The 12,301-nt window shown below is 41.9% G+C and overlaps 1 protein-coding gene across 2 annotated transcripts in view; it reads left to right on the forward strand.

The window, feature by feature from the left end:
• LOC106599832 (acid-sensing ion channel 1C) overlaps positions 1–12,301 on the forward strand; it is a 206,016-nt gene that overhangs the window by 191,732 nt on the left and 1,983 nt on the right. The window contains exons 6-10 of one of the 2 annotated variants that reach the window (XM_014191181.3): positions 3,441–3,594; positions 3,832–3,923; positions 4,330–4,409; positions 4,610–4,681; positions 11,126–11,178. In XM_014191181.3, coding sequence (XP_014046656.1) covers positions 3,441–3,594; positions 3,832–3,923; positions 4,330–4,409; positions 4,610–4,681; positions 11,126–11,178 — 451 coding nt within the window. The remainder of the gene's footprint in view (positions 1–3,440; positions 3,595–3,831; positions 3,924–4,329; positions 4,410–4,609; positions 4,682–11,125; positions 11,179–12,301) is intronic. The other variant, XM_082973439.1, reaches the window with a different exon arrangement.

Genomic DNA, 12,301 nt, shown 5'->3' on the forward strand with positions numbered 1-12,301 from the left:
AGCAAGGCCCATTGTTCCATGGGCGCCGAAGACGTGGATGTTGATTAGGGCAGTCTCTGATTCAGAGGGGTTGGGTTAAATGCGGAAGACACATTTCAGTTGAAGGCATTCAGTTGTACAATGGATGGAATCAGTGAAGGAATGGCTGCAGCAACCATTACATGGTCTGACAAGCTACATAACAAATGAGGCCTAATTAGATAAAATAACAATGATGTCATTCAAACTAGATAATAAGTCGCTCAAATGAGTATAGTAGTATCTCGCTTGAATGACTCAGTATCTCGTTTGAAAGACGTTTGAACAACTTTTTTAACTAAGTTGTTTCAATAAGATACTAAGTCATTAGAACGAGACACTAAGTCGTTTAAATTAGTTTATTAACCTCTGGGCGGGCTCCGTCCCGCATCCAGCGAAAAATCCTATCGCCATTAGCATAACACATTTTATTTTTTAATTTTTTTCAAATATAGGACTGTTATATCGTTTTATAGATACACCTCTCCTGAATCGAACCACGTTGTCCGATTTCAAAAAGGCTTTACAGCAAAAGCAAAACATTAGATTATGTTAGAGGAGTATATCGTAAAAGTAGCCACATAGCCATTTTCCGACCAACCACATGCATCACAAATAACCAAAAAACAGCTAAATGCAGCACTAACCTTTGACAATCTTCATCAGATGACACTCCTAGGACATCATGTTACACAATACATGCATTCTTTTGTTCGATAAAGTTCATATTTATATATAAATACAGCATTTTACATCGGCGCGTGACGTTGACTAACTATTTTCCCTCAAATGCATCCGGTGAAACAGTGCTACAATTTACTAAATTACTATTTGAAAACATTTTTAAAATGTAATATTGTCATTCTAAGATTTATAGATGAATATCTCTTGAAAGCACCTGTAATGCCAGATTTAAAAATAACTTTACTGGGTAATCACACTTTGCGATAAAAGGGGATGCGATACAGGCTACTGTTACAGGTCAGCGCCATCTTGGAACAATCGCATATCAAATCTACTCTTGTATACTATTGTCAATAATCCCTTACCTTTGATTATCTTCATCAGAAAGCACTTCCAGGAATCCCAGGTCCACAACAAATGTATTTTCGTTCGAAAAAGTTAATCCTTTATGTTCCAATAGCTTGTTCTTGTTAGCACGTTCTGAAGGCTGCTCCAAAAGTTCTGTCGGCCGCGGGACTCCTCTTTCAACAAAATGCATTTTTTTTTTATTTAGGTTCGTTCAAACATGTCAAACGTTGTATAACATAAATCTTTCAACCAGAGCTCCAATAACATTCAAGGGTGACGATTGAATTGTCTTTCAAAACGTTTCAAAAGGGGAGGGTAGCCAGGGGCGCCGGCGTCATAATGGTGATGGCCCTCCTCATGTGACCACGTTCCACAGACTCTCATTGTGTCAGTTTTCACAGTAGAAGGCTCAAACCACTTTGTAAAGACTGGGGACATCTAGTGGAAGCAATAGGAAGTGCTCAATGAACCATTGCTCACGGTGTGATTTATAGGCAAAGTGATGAAGTTGAGTCCGCAATTCAGAATTCCACTTCCTGTTACGATCTGTCTCGGGGTTTTGACTGCCATATGAGTTCTGTTATACTCACAGACACCATTCAAACAGTTTTAGAAACTTTAGGGTGTTTTCTATCCACAAGTATTAATTATATGCATATCCTAGCTTCTGAGTTTGAGTAGGAGGCCGTTTAAAATGGGCACACATTTTTTTCAAAAATCGCTGTAGCGCCCCCTATCCTAGGCGACCGTCAAGAGGCTAAGTCGTTCAAACAAGTCTAAGTATTTTTTTTAAATGCTGCCTTTGGTGTCAGGGCTTCTGTAACATTTTAGTTTATATATTAGTAAGTAAGCTTTTATACAATTTTGAAATAAGGAACTGCTGAAAAGCAAAGGTTGTTTTTGCAGCATCTTTTGAATTGCACTACTTTTCAAATAAAATAAATAAAATTCTATTGGTCACATACACATGGTTAGCAGATGTTAATGCGAGTGTAGCGAAATGCTTGTACTTCTAGTTCCGACAGTGCAGTAATATCTAACAAGTAATCAAACAATTTCCCAACAACTATCTAATACACAAAAATCTAAAGGGGTGAATGAGAAAATGTACATATAAATATATGGATGAGCGATGACCGAGAGGCATAAGCAAGGTGCAATAGATGGTATAAAATACAGTATATACATATGATATGAGTAATGTAAGATATGTAAACATTATTAAAGTGCCATTATTTATAGTGGCATTGTTTAGAGTGACTAGTGATCCATTTATTAAAGTGGCCAGTGATTAGGTCTCAATGTCAATCAATCTCTGAGTTAGTGATTGCTGTTAAGCAGTCTGATGGCCTTGAGATAGAAGCTGTTTTTCAGGCTCTCGGTCCCAGCTTTGGTGCACCTGTACTGACCTCGCCTTCTGGAAGGTAGCGGTGTGAAAAGGCAGTGGCTTGGGTGGTTGATGTCCTTGATGATCTTTTTGGCCTACCTGTGACATTGGGTGCTGTAGGTGTCATGGAGGGCACGTAGTTTGCCTCCAGTGATGCCTTGTGCAGACCGCACTACCCTCTGGAGAGCAATGCGGTTGACGGCGATATAGTTGCCGTACCAGGCGTTGATACAGCCTGACAGGATGCTCTCGATTGTGCATCTGTAAAAGTTTGTCAGGGTTTTGGGTGACAAGCCAAATTTCTTCAGCCTCCCTGCCCTCACCTCCTCTCTGTAGGCTGTCTCGTCATTGTTGGTAATCAAGCCCACTACTGTTGTGTTGTCTGCAAACTTGATGATTGAGTTGGAGGCATGCATGGCCACGCAGTGGTGGGTGAACAGGGAGTACAGGACGGGGCTGAGCACGCACCCTTGTGGGGCCCCAGTGATGAGGATCAGCGGAGTGGAGATGCTGTTTCCTACCTTCACCACCTGGGGGCGACCCGTCAGAAAGTCCAGGACCCAATAGCACAGGGCGGGGTTGAGACCCAGGGCCTCCAGCTTGATAATGAGCTTGGAGGGTACTATTGTGTTGAATGCTGAGCTGTAGTCAATGAACAGCATTCTTACCTCTTGTCCAGATGGGATAGGGCAGTGTGATGGCGATTTCATTGTCTGTGGACCTGTTGGGGCGGTATGCAAACTGAAGTGGGCCTAGGGTGGCCGGTATGGTAGAGGTGATATGACCCTTGACTAGTCTCTCAGAGCACTTCATGATGACAGAAGTGAGTGCTATGGGGCAGTAGTCATTTAGTTCAGTTATCTTTGCCTTCTTGGGTACAGGAACAATGGTGGCCATCTTGAAGCATGTGGGGACAGCTGACTGGGTGAATTGTTTCCAGTAGGCTATATTCTTATTACCTTTTTGAAAACATAGACTCCCGTTCAATTGTCATCCTCCACAGACTTCTTGGTAGAAAAGGACAATGACTACTGTGTGTGTGAGACACCATGCAACATGATACGCTATGGCAAGGAGCTGTCCATGGTGAAAATACCCAGTAAAGCCTCTGCCAAATATCTGGCCAAGAAATTCAACAAAACTGAGCAATACATCGGGTAAGTGCCTGGATATTTAAAGTGAGTTAACATAAGTGATGTGGGGATCATATGTTTGCATTTTGATTTAAAAAAAATCTATCATAAATGAAGCATGATTTTGTTATCCACAGTTCACATTACGATTGAAAAGTAGTGCAAAATGTCTCCGAATTGATAAACAAAATCAATCATTTGTATCTCTAAGATGTACATTACAGTGTAACACCTTTTGAATATGTTTTTTTTTGTTCCTAGAGAAAACGTACTAGTCCTGGACATCTTCTTTGAGGCGTTGAATTATGAGAAGATTGAGCAGAAGAAAGCGTATGAAATTGCAGGGTTGCTTGGTGAGAGATTATTTTCCCCACCAGGCTCATTATCTGTTTTAACAGACAGAGAGGAAACGTACTAGACCTAAAACTCAAATCCTCAGGAAGCACTACATGATGTCCCATTGTGTGATCATGTCTGCTGGGCTAAACTCCTTTTAAGGCTATTTACTTTTTAACCTTTTCTTTTAAAGTCTCGGCTGAATGTATTTTTATATTGTACTTGAAAAGAGCACTCAGTCAGGAGAGGCAGATAAAAAGCAACTTCTGGATGGACAGTTCACAGTCTCACAGTTCCGCTCAGCTGGCTGAGATACTAAGAGTTAAAGTAAATGTTCCAAGAATGGTTTTAGGCACTATGTTATTACCTGACCGACTGTGTTTTTGCCTGTCCATGTCTGTTCATCTGTCATCCTCTTTTCAGGTGACATCGGAGGGCAGATGGGTCTGTTCATTGGAGCCAGTGTTTTAACGATACTGGAAATATTTGACTACTTATATGAGGTAAAGTGGAAGCACTCACATTTGTTTAATCACCTACAAGTATTCTCAAGTAGTACTGTAGATTTAAGGATGATGAATTATCTGAATTGAATCAAAAATAAGATAAGCCCCTAACCTAATGATATTGTCTGTCTATATGGGTTGAAGTGTTTGCATGTGTCTGGATTGTTGTGATGTTAACGAGATGTTCTTTTATTTAGGTATTTAAGGATAAGGTTTTGGGTTACTTCATGCGCAAGAAGCGACCACAGCGTTGTCCGAGCGACAATCTGGTAATTTGAGTCTCCCACAATGCACTGGTTTGTAGATCTGCACTGCACTACAAACAAAATAACGCAATGCAACGTGTCAGAAACTCAAGCCTTTTTCATGACGTCAATGACAGAGGTGGAACGCTAATCAAAGTGAGCACTTTTTCCTTAATTATATACAGTATATGCCCAAAGCCTGGTTCCAAGGTAGTGAAAAAGCCCTGGGTTTCTGTTTCTGCATGAGTTGTCTGCATGCACGGTTGCTTCAATCTTGGAGTTTTCCCCATAAACTGACGTGGAAGAAAAGGTGAGGGAAAAGATGTCCTGGCCCCACTCCTGAGATAACTGCAGCTACATGTACCAAGAAGGTATTTTCCCTACTGATATTCATTTTTAAAACTCTCTATTTTGATAAGACTGAATGGACAGGAAAGCTTTAAAATACACTTTTGTTGTTGAGAGGAAGTTAAACCTATCAAAATTATAGATTTGGACACTTAGACATCGTTTGACTTTTAGTCATTTAAACAGTTGAAAAAGCAAGATGTGTTTGATAATTATATTCATAGATATGGTTCTGTATTTTTGTTTGTTTGTTCAAATAAAAGGATATGTCAGGTTTATTCAGAACATTCTATTTGACAAAGGATAGAGAAAAGTACAATTGTTCAACTGGATGTACCCTATGAAAGATCCACTCTAGGCATTGAATCCTGTCATTATATACACATTGTGTGAGAACTATGGCTGCGTTACACAGCCAGCCCTATTCTGAATGTTTTGTCTTTTGACCAATCAGATCAGCTTGGAAAAGATCTGATGTTATTGGTCAAAAGACCAATTATTGAAGAAAATCTAAAAAGATCAGAATTGGGCTGCCTGTGAAAATATCAGCTTGATCGTGATGGAACCCAATTTTCCAATCCAAGATGGCATAGCAGATAGCAGTCAGACGTCCTTTGTCCTCGTCTTGTCATGTCCCGTGTATATATATATATTTACATCTTTTCTTCGCATATCTTTTTATATATTTTTTTTCTAAAAACTCAACTTCAAAACACTCTCCTGCAACCCGCCTCACCAATTTAAAAAAAGTATTATTTACCTCAAATCTGAAATCCACAACAGAAGTTAGCCAGAAGTTAGCCAGTTCACTAGCTAATGTTAGAATTCAGCTAACCACAGTTGGCGGTCATCAGCTATTCCTTAGCTCGAAAAGCTATCGCCAGTTTTGTACAACGCGACTCAGACCAGAGCATACCGGACCTATTTTCTCTCCATATCCCCGGATTTCTACCGCAAGCTCTGGACATTTACACCTGGATCTTGCAGCTAGCTAGCTGCTATCCGAGTGACTATTGGCTAACATTGGTCCCAGAGCTAATATCAATTATTCCGGAGCTAGCCAGCTGAACAGTTCCATCAGCCACTCCTGGGCTACAATCACCTATCCGGACCCGTTTTACTGCCGTTGCGGAGCCCCATCGGGCCTTCACGACTGGACTACCGACGTTATCTGCCCGAGGGAGTTATCCAACTGGCCCCTCCGTCGCGACGTAACCTGAACGCCCATCTGTGGCCAGCTAATCGTTAGCTGTCTTATCGGCTGCTATCGGAATAGGTCTATCGGCCAATTTTCTTGGGCCACTATAACTATAACTATTTAGCCAATTGGATTGGTCCACTCTACCACACGTAACCCCACTAATCTACCGACGGAAACGCACGAGGTGGCTAATAACAGACCATCTTCTGCCAACTTGCTACCCATGGCCCGGCTAGCTGTCTGAATCGCCGTGACCACAACCGACCTCAATACTCACTGGACCCTTTTGATAACTTGGCTAAGCATGCCTCTCCTTAATGTCAAAATGCCTTGTCCATTGCTGTTCTGGTTAGTGTTTATTGGCTTATTTCACTGTAGAGCCTCTAGCCCTGCTCATTATACCTTATCCAACCTCTCAGTTCCACCACCCACACATGCAATGACATCACCTGGTTTCAATTATGTTTCTAGAGACAATATCTCTCTCATCATCACTCAATGCCTAGGTTTACCGCCACTGTATTCACATCCTACCATACCTTTGTCTGTACATTATACCTTGAAGCTATTTTATCGCCCCCAGAAACCTGCTCCTTTTACTCTCTGTTCCGGACGTCCTAGATGTCCAATTCTCATAGCTTTTAGCCGTACCCTTAGCCTAGTCCTCCTCTGTCCCTCTGGCGATGTACACGTGAATCCAGGCCCTGCAGTGCCTAGCGCCACTCCTATTCCCCAGGCGCTCTCTTTTGATGACTTCTGTAACCGTAATAGCCTCGGTCTCATGCATGTTAACATTAGAAGCCTCCTCCCTAAGTTTGTTTTATTCACTGCTTTAGCACACTCTGCCAACCCGGATGTCGTAGCCGTGTCTGAATCCTGGCTTAGAAAGACCGCCAAAAACTCTGAAATCTCCATCCCTAACTACAACATTTTCAGACAACATAGAATGGCCAAAGGTGGCGGTGTTGCAATCTACTGCAGAGTTAGCCTGCAGAGTTCTGTTCTACTATCCAGGTCTGTACCCAAACAATTTGAACTTCTTCTTTTAAAAATCCACCTCTCTAAAAACAAGTCTCTTACCGTTGCCGCCTGCTATAGACCACCCTCTGCCCCCAGCTGTGCTCTGGACACCATATGTGAACTGATTGCCCCCATCTATCTTCAGAGCTTGTGCTGCTAGGTGACCTAAACTGGGACATGCTTAACACCCCAGCCATCCTACAATCTAAGCTTGATTCCCTCAATCTCACACAAATGATCAATGAACCTACCAGGTACCACCCCAAAGCCGTAAACACAGGCACCCTCATAGATATCATCCTAACCAACTTGCCCTCTAAATACACCTCTGCTGTTTTCAACCAAGATCTCAGCGATCACTGCCTCATTGCCTGCATCCGTAATGGGTCAGTGGTCAAACAACCTCCACTCATCATTGACAAACACTCCCTGAAACACTTCAGTGAGCAGGCCTTTCTAATCGACCTGGCCCGGGTATCCTGGAAGGATATTGACCTCATCCCTTCAGTAGAGGATGCCTGGTTATTTTTTTTAAATGCCTTCCTCACCATCTTAAATAAGCATGCCCCATTCAAGAAATGTAGAACCAGGAACAAATATAGCCCTTGGTTCTGTCCAGACCTGACTGCCCTTAACCAACACAAAACCATCCTGTGGCGTTCTGCATTAGCATCGAACAGCCCCCGTGATATGCAACTTTTCAGGGAAGTTAGAAACCAATATACACAGGCAGTTAGAAAAGCCAAGGCTAGCTTTTTCAAGCAGAAATTTGCTTCCTGCAACACAAACTCAAAAAAGTTCTGGGACACTGTAAAGTCCTTGGAGAATAAGAGCACCTCCTCCCAGCTGCCCACTGCACTGAGGATAGGAAACTCTGTCACCACCGATAAATCCAGTATAATTGAGAATTTCAATTAGCATTTTTCTACGGCTGGCCATGCTTTCCACCTGGCTACCCCTACCCCGGTCAACAGCACTGCACCGCCCACAGCAACTCGCCCAAGCCTTCCCCATTTCTCCCTCTCCCAAATCTAGTCAGCTGTTGTTCTGAAAGAGCTGCAAAATCTGGACCCTTACAAATCAGCCGGGCTAGACAATCTGGACCCTTTCTTTGTAAAATTATCTGCCGAAATTGTTACAACCCCTATTACTAGCCTGTTCAACCTCTCTTTCGTGTCGTCTGAGATTCCCAAAGATTGGAAAGCAGCTGCGGTCATCCCCCTCTTCAAAGGGGGGGACACTCTTGACCCAAACTGCTACAGACCTATATCTATCCTACCCTGCCTCTCTAAAGTCTTTGAAAGTCAAGTCAACAAACAGATTACCGACCATTTCGAATCCCACCGCACCTTCTCCGCTACGCAATCTGGTTTCAGAGCTGGTCATGGGTGCACCTCAGCCACGCTCAAGGTCCTAAACGATATCTTAACTGCCATCAATGAGAAACAATACTGTGCAGCCGTATTCATTGACCTGGCCAAGGCTTTTGACTCTGTCAATCACCACATCCTCATCGGCAACCTCAACAGCCTTGGTTTCTCAAATGATTGCCTCGCCTGGTTCACCAACTACTTCTCTGATAGAGTTCAATGTGTCAAATCGGAGGGCCTGTTGTCCGGGCCTCTGGCAGTCTCTATGGGGGTGCCACAGTGTTCAATTCTTGGGCCGACTCTTTTCTCTGTATACATCAATGATGTCGCTCTTGCTGCTGGTGAGTCTCTGATCCACCTCTATGCAGACGACACCATTCTGTATACTTCTGGCCCTTCTTTGGACACTGTGTTAAATACCCTCCAGGCGAGCTTCAATGCCATACCACTCTCCTTCCGTGGCCTCCAACTGCTCTTAAATACAAGTAAAACTAAATGCATGCTCTTCAACCGATCGCTACCTGCACCTGCCCGCCCGTCCAGCATAACTACTCTGGACGGTTCTGACTTAGAATATGTGGACAACTACAAATACCTAGGTGTCTGGTTAGACTGTAAACTCTCCTTCCAGACTCACATCAAACATCTCCAATCCAAAGTTAAATCTAGAATTGGCTTCCTATTTCGCAACAAAGCATCTTTCACTCATGCTGCCAAACATACCCTCGTAAAACTGACCATCCTACCGATCCTCGACTTCGGCGATGTCATTTACAAAATAGCCTCCAATACCCTACTCAATAAATTGGATGCAGTCTATCACAGTTTGTCACCAAAGCCCCATATACTACCCACCACTGCGACCTGTACGCTCTCGTTGGCTGGCCCTCGCTTCATACTTGTCGCCAAACCCACTGGCTCCAGTTCATCTACAAGACCCTGCTAGGTAAAGTTCCCCCTTATCTCAGCTCGCTGGTCACCATAGCAGCACCCACCTGTAGCACGCGCTCCGGCAGGTATATCTCTCTGGTCACCCCCAAAGCCAATTCCTCCTTCGGCCGCCTCTCCTTCCAGTTCTCTGCTGCCAATGACTGGAACGAACTACAAAAATCTCTAAAACTGGAAACACTTATCTCTCTCACTAGCTTTAAACACCAGCTGTCAGAGCAGCTCACAGATTACTGCACCTGTACATCTATAATTTAGCCCAAACAACTACCTCTACCCCTACTGTATTTATTTATTTATTTTGCTCCTTTGCACCCCATTATTTCTATTTCTACTTTGCACTTTCTTCCTCTGCAAATCTACCATTCCAGTGTTTTACTTGCTATATTGTATTTACTTCGCCACCATGGCCTTTTTTGCCTTTACCTCCCTTATCTCACCTCATTTGCTCACATTGTATATAGACTTATTTTTCTACTGTATTATTGACTGTATGTTTGTTTTACTCCATGTGTAACTCTGTGTTGTTGTATGTGTCAAACTGCTTGCTTTATCTTGGCCAGGTCGCAATTGTAAATGAGAACTTGCTCTCAACTTGCCTACCTGGTTAAATAAAGGTGAAAAAAAAAACATAATATCTGAACAGTTAAATGGATCCCTGGTTCCATGCCTGTTGCCTTGTTTCATAGTAAATCAACAGAGTAGAGTTTAAAAAAATACCTTTGTGGCATTTCACATCAAGTTTTTCCTCAGGCTTTAGATGGTTGTAATCAGCAGGAGCCAACAATGTTATATTACATACCCTGACTGGAGGCACATACTGCAACATGAAACAAGAACATGGAGCTTTAGGTGGACGTAATGCTGTGTTTCACTGCCACATATAGTTTCTCCACCCATGTCATGGAATCATTCATTATTGAAGGCTTTCTTCGCATTAAAACATAATGATAAGCCATTTGTGATACCTTTGACTCTCATGTTCTCCAATCCTCTCCTTTTCTGCCAACTCCATTCACCTTCTCTCCTCTATAACCACCCAGTGAGTCAATCTATATTAGATAAAGTGCTAAATGATAACAGTATGAGACAGTGCAACCTACTGTATGCTAAAATAAGTCATGCACATGAGTGTTAAATGTAGTGGTATAATAGTCCTAGGACTACTTACTTTACATAGTACATTAGATGTACTAAAATGAAGGGAGCAAATAGCAACCATTTTCATAATAAGATACACTATGTTTGTGATTTATATTATTGAATGATGAATATCTACCCTTTTTTAAGCATTACAAAACATACATGGCTGAGACTAGCAATGGTACCTTGCTTTCTCAAATTGATCTGATTTTTTAAACTTTTATTGAAATCAAATGGCTGAATCGGAGGTAGCTCTCTGTGACCTTTAAGTATTAGTGTGCAGGGTTGTTGTCTATATTCAATCGATTACACAGGGCTGTAGGTCTAGCCGTTTTGCACAGACAAACTTGCTTGGAGCCAATTGTTTTACTTATCAGCTCTGCATTTGATTTTTTTGGGGTCACCCTCATCTTTCTTTTTTCATCATGTCTATTCCAGGAGTTTCCAGAGAACCCAACCAGCCCTGGTGTCACGCCTAATCATGCCCCCAGGTAGCAAACCCCATTCATAATAGATCCTCCCTCCCATACTGTCCTTCTTTTCAGACATTCTGGGAACCATTTCATACATTTCCTTTCTGGTTAACAAGATGTTGGTTCACCTAAAGCTGGTTTGGTGGTTGATTTTGTAGAGATACAAGTAGTGATCACTTTATAAATGTGCTTTTCCAACACAGCAATAGGTCAATGATATTATAGCCAATGTAATGCATTTTCCTCTGTAGATACTATTTTGAAATCAATGACTCTCAATGCCACAAATCAATTTGCCTTCCGAGATTATTATCGGTTTATTATAAAGAATGAGTTGGTTGGATTCTACATCTGTTAAGAAAGTTTGGGACTTTGCTAGTCAGCAATACAGTCTTGCTTCTTTTTGTTTCTGAAGATGCTTTCCTTCCCTTAGGATAAAATGCAGTTTCCTGAGAAAAATATAAATACAGAATTTGTTGTAGATAGTACAATAAAAGCTGATCCGCAGGGATCATCGATATTATTTCCTACTAGCTTTCCTGCAGGACCGAGGTCCATTTTAGGGGACCATTTGAACTGGAACCTGTGCCCAATAACATCACTAGATGCATTCCTTAGTGATGCTATCACAGGTCTGCATGCAATGCAGTTTGCACCAAATGAAATGGTTGTTCATCTGCCTGGAATAGCTATCTACATCTTTGGCTAATGCTTCTTTTGAACCCACATAACAGCAATATATTAACTGAAACAACCGCAGTTGCACTAAACGTATGCAAACATAATGTGTGTCAATGACCATGTACAAATGAAGATACTAATATCGAGACAAGGACTGAAAAAAACTGTTTTCTTTTCTCTTTCCCTCCTTCGCCCATACCATACCCCTCTTATCTTTCTCTCATATTCTTTCATCTCTCTTCCCATACCGTGAAACATTACTGACCTATTGTAACTGTCCCCTGCACTACCACTTCAATCACTTTTCTTTATATGTTATCTCATTTGTATTGAATTATTCTCTCAATGTGTACACTATGCTTTCAACCATCTTCCTGTCTGATGCATCAACGATGGTTAACATCATGTTATGTCACTTTTTTTTGTATTCTGTTTTCCACTTGGTCCTGGTTATGTTGAA

This window comes from Salmo salar, chromosome 03 (assembly GCF_965601325.2).
Source record: "Salmo salar chromosome 03, fSalSal1, whole genome shotgun sequence".
Classification (NCBI taxonomy): domain Eukaryota; kingdom Metazoa; phylum Chordata; class Actinopteri; order Salmoniformes; family Salmonidae; genus Salmo; species Salmo salar.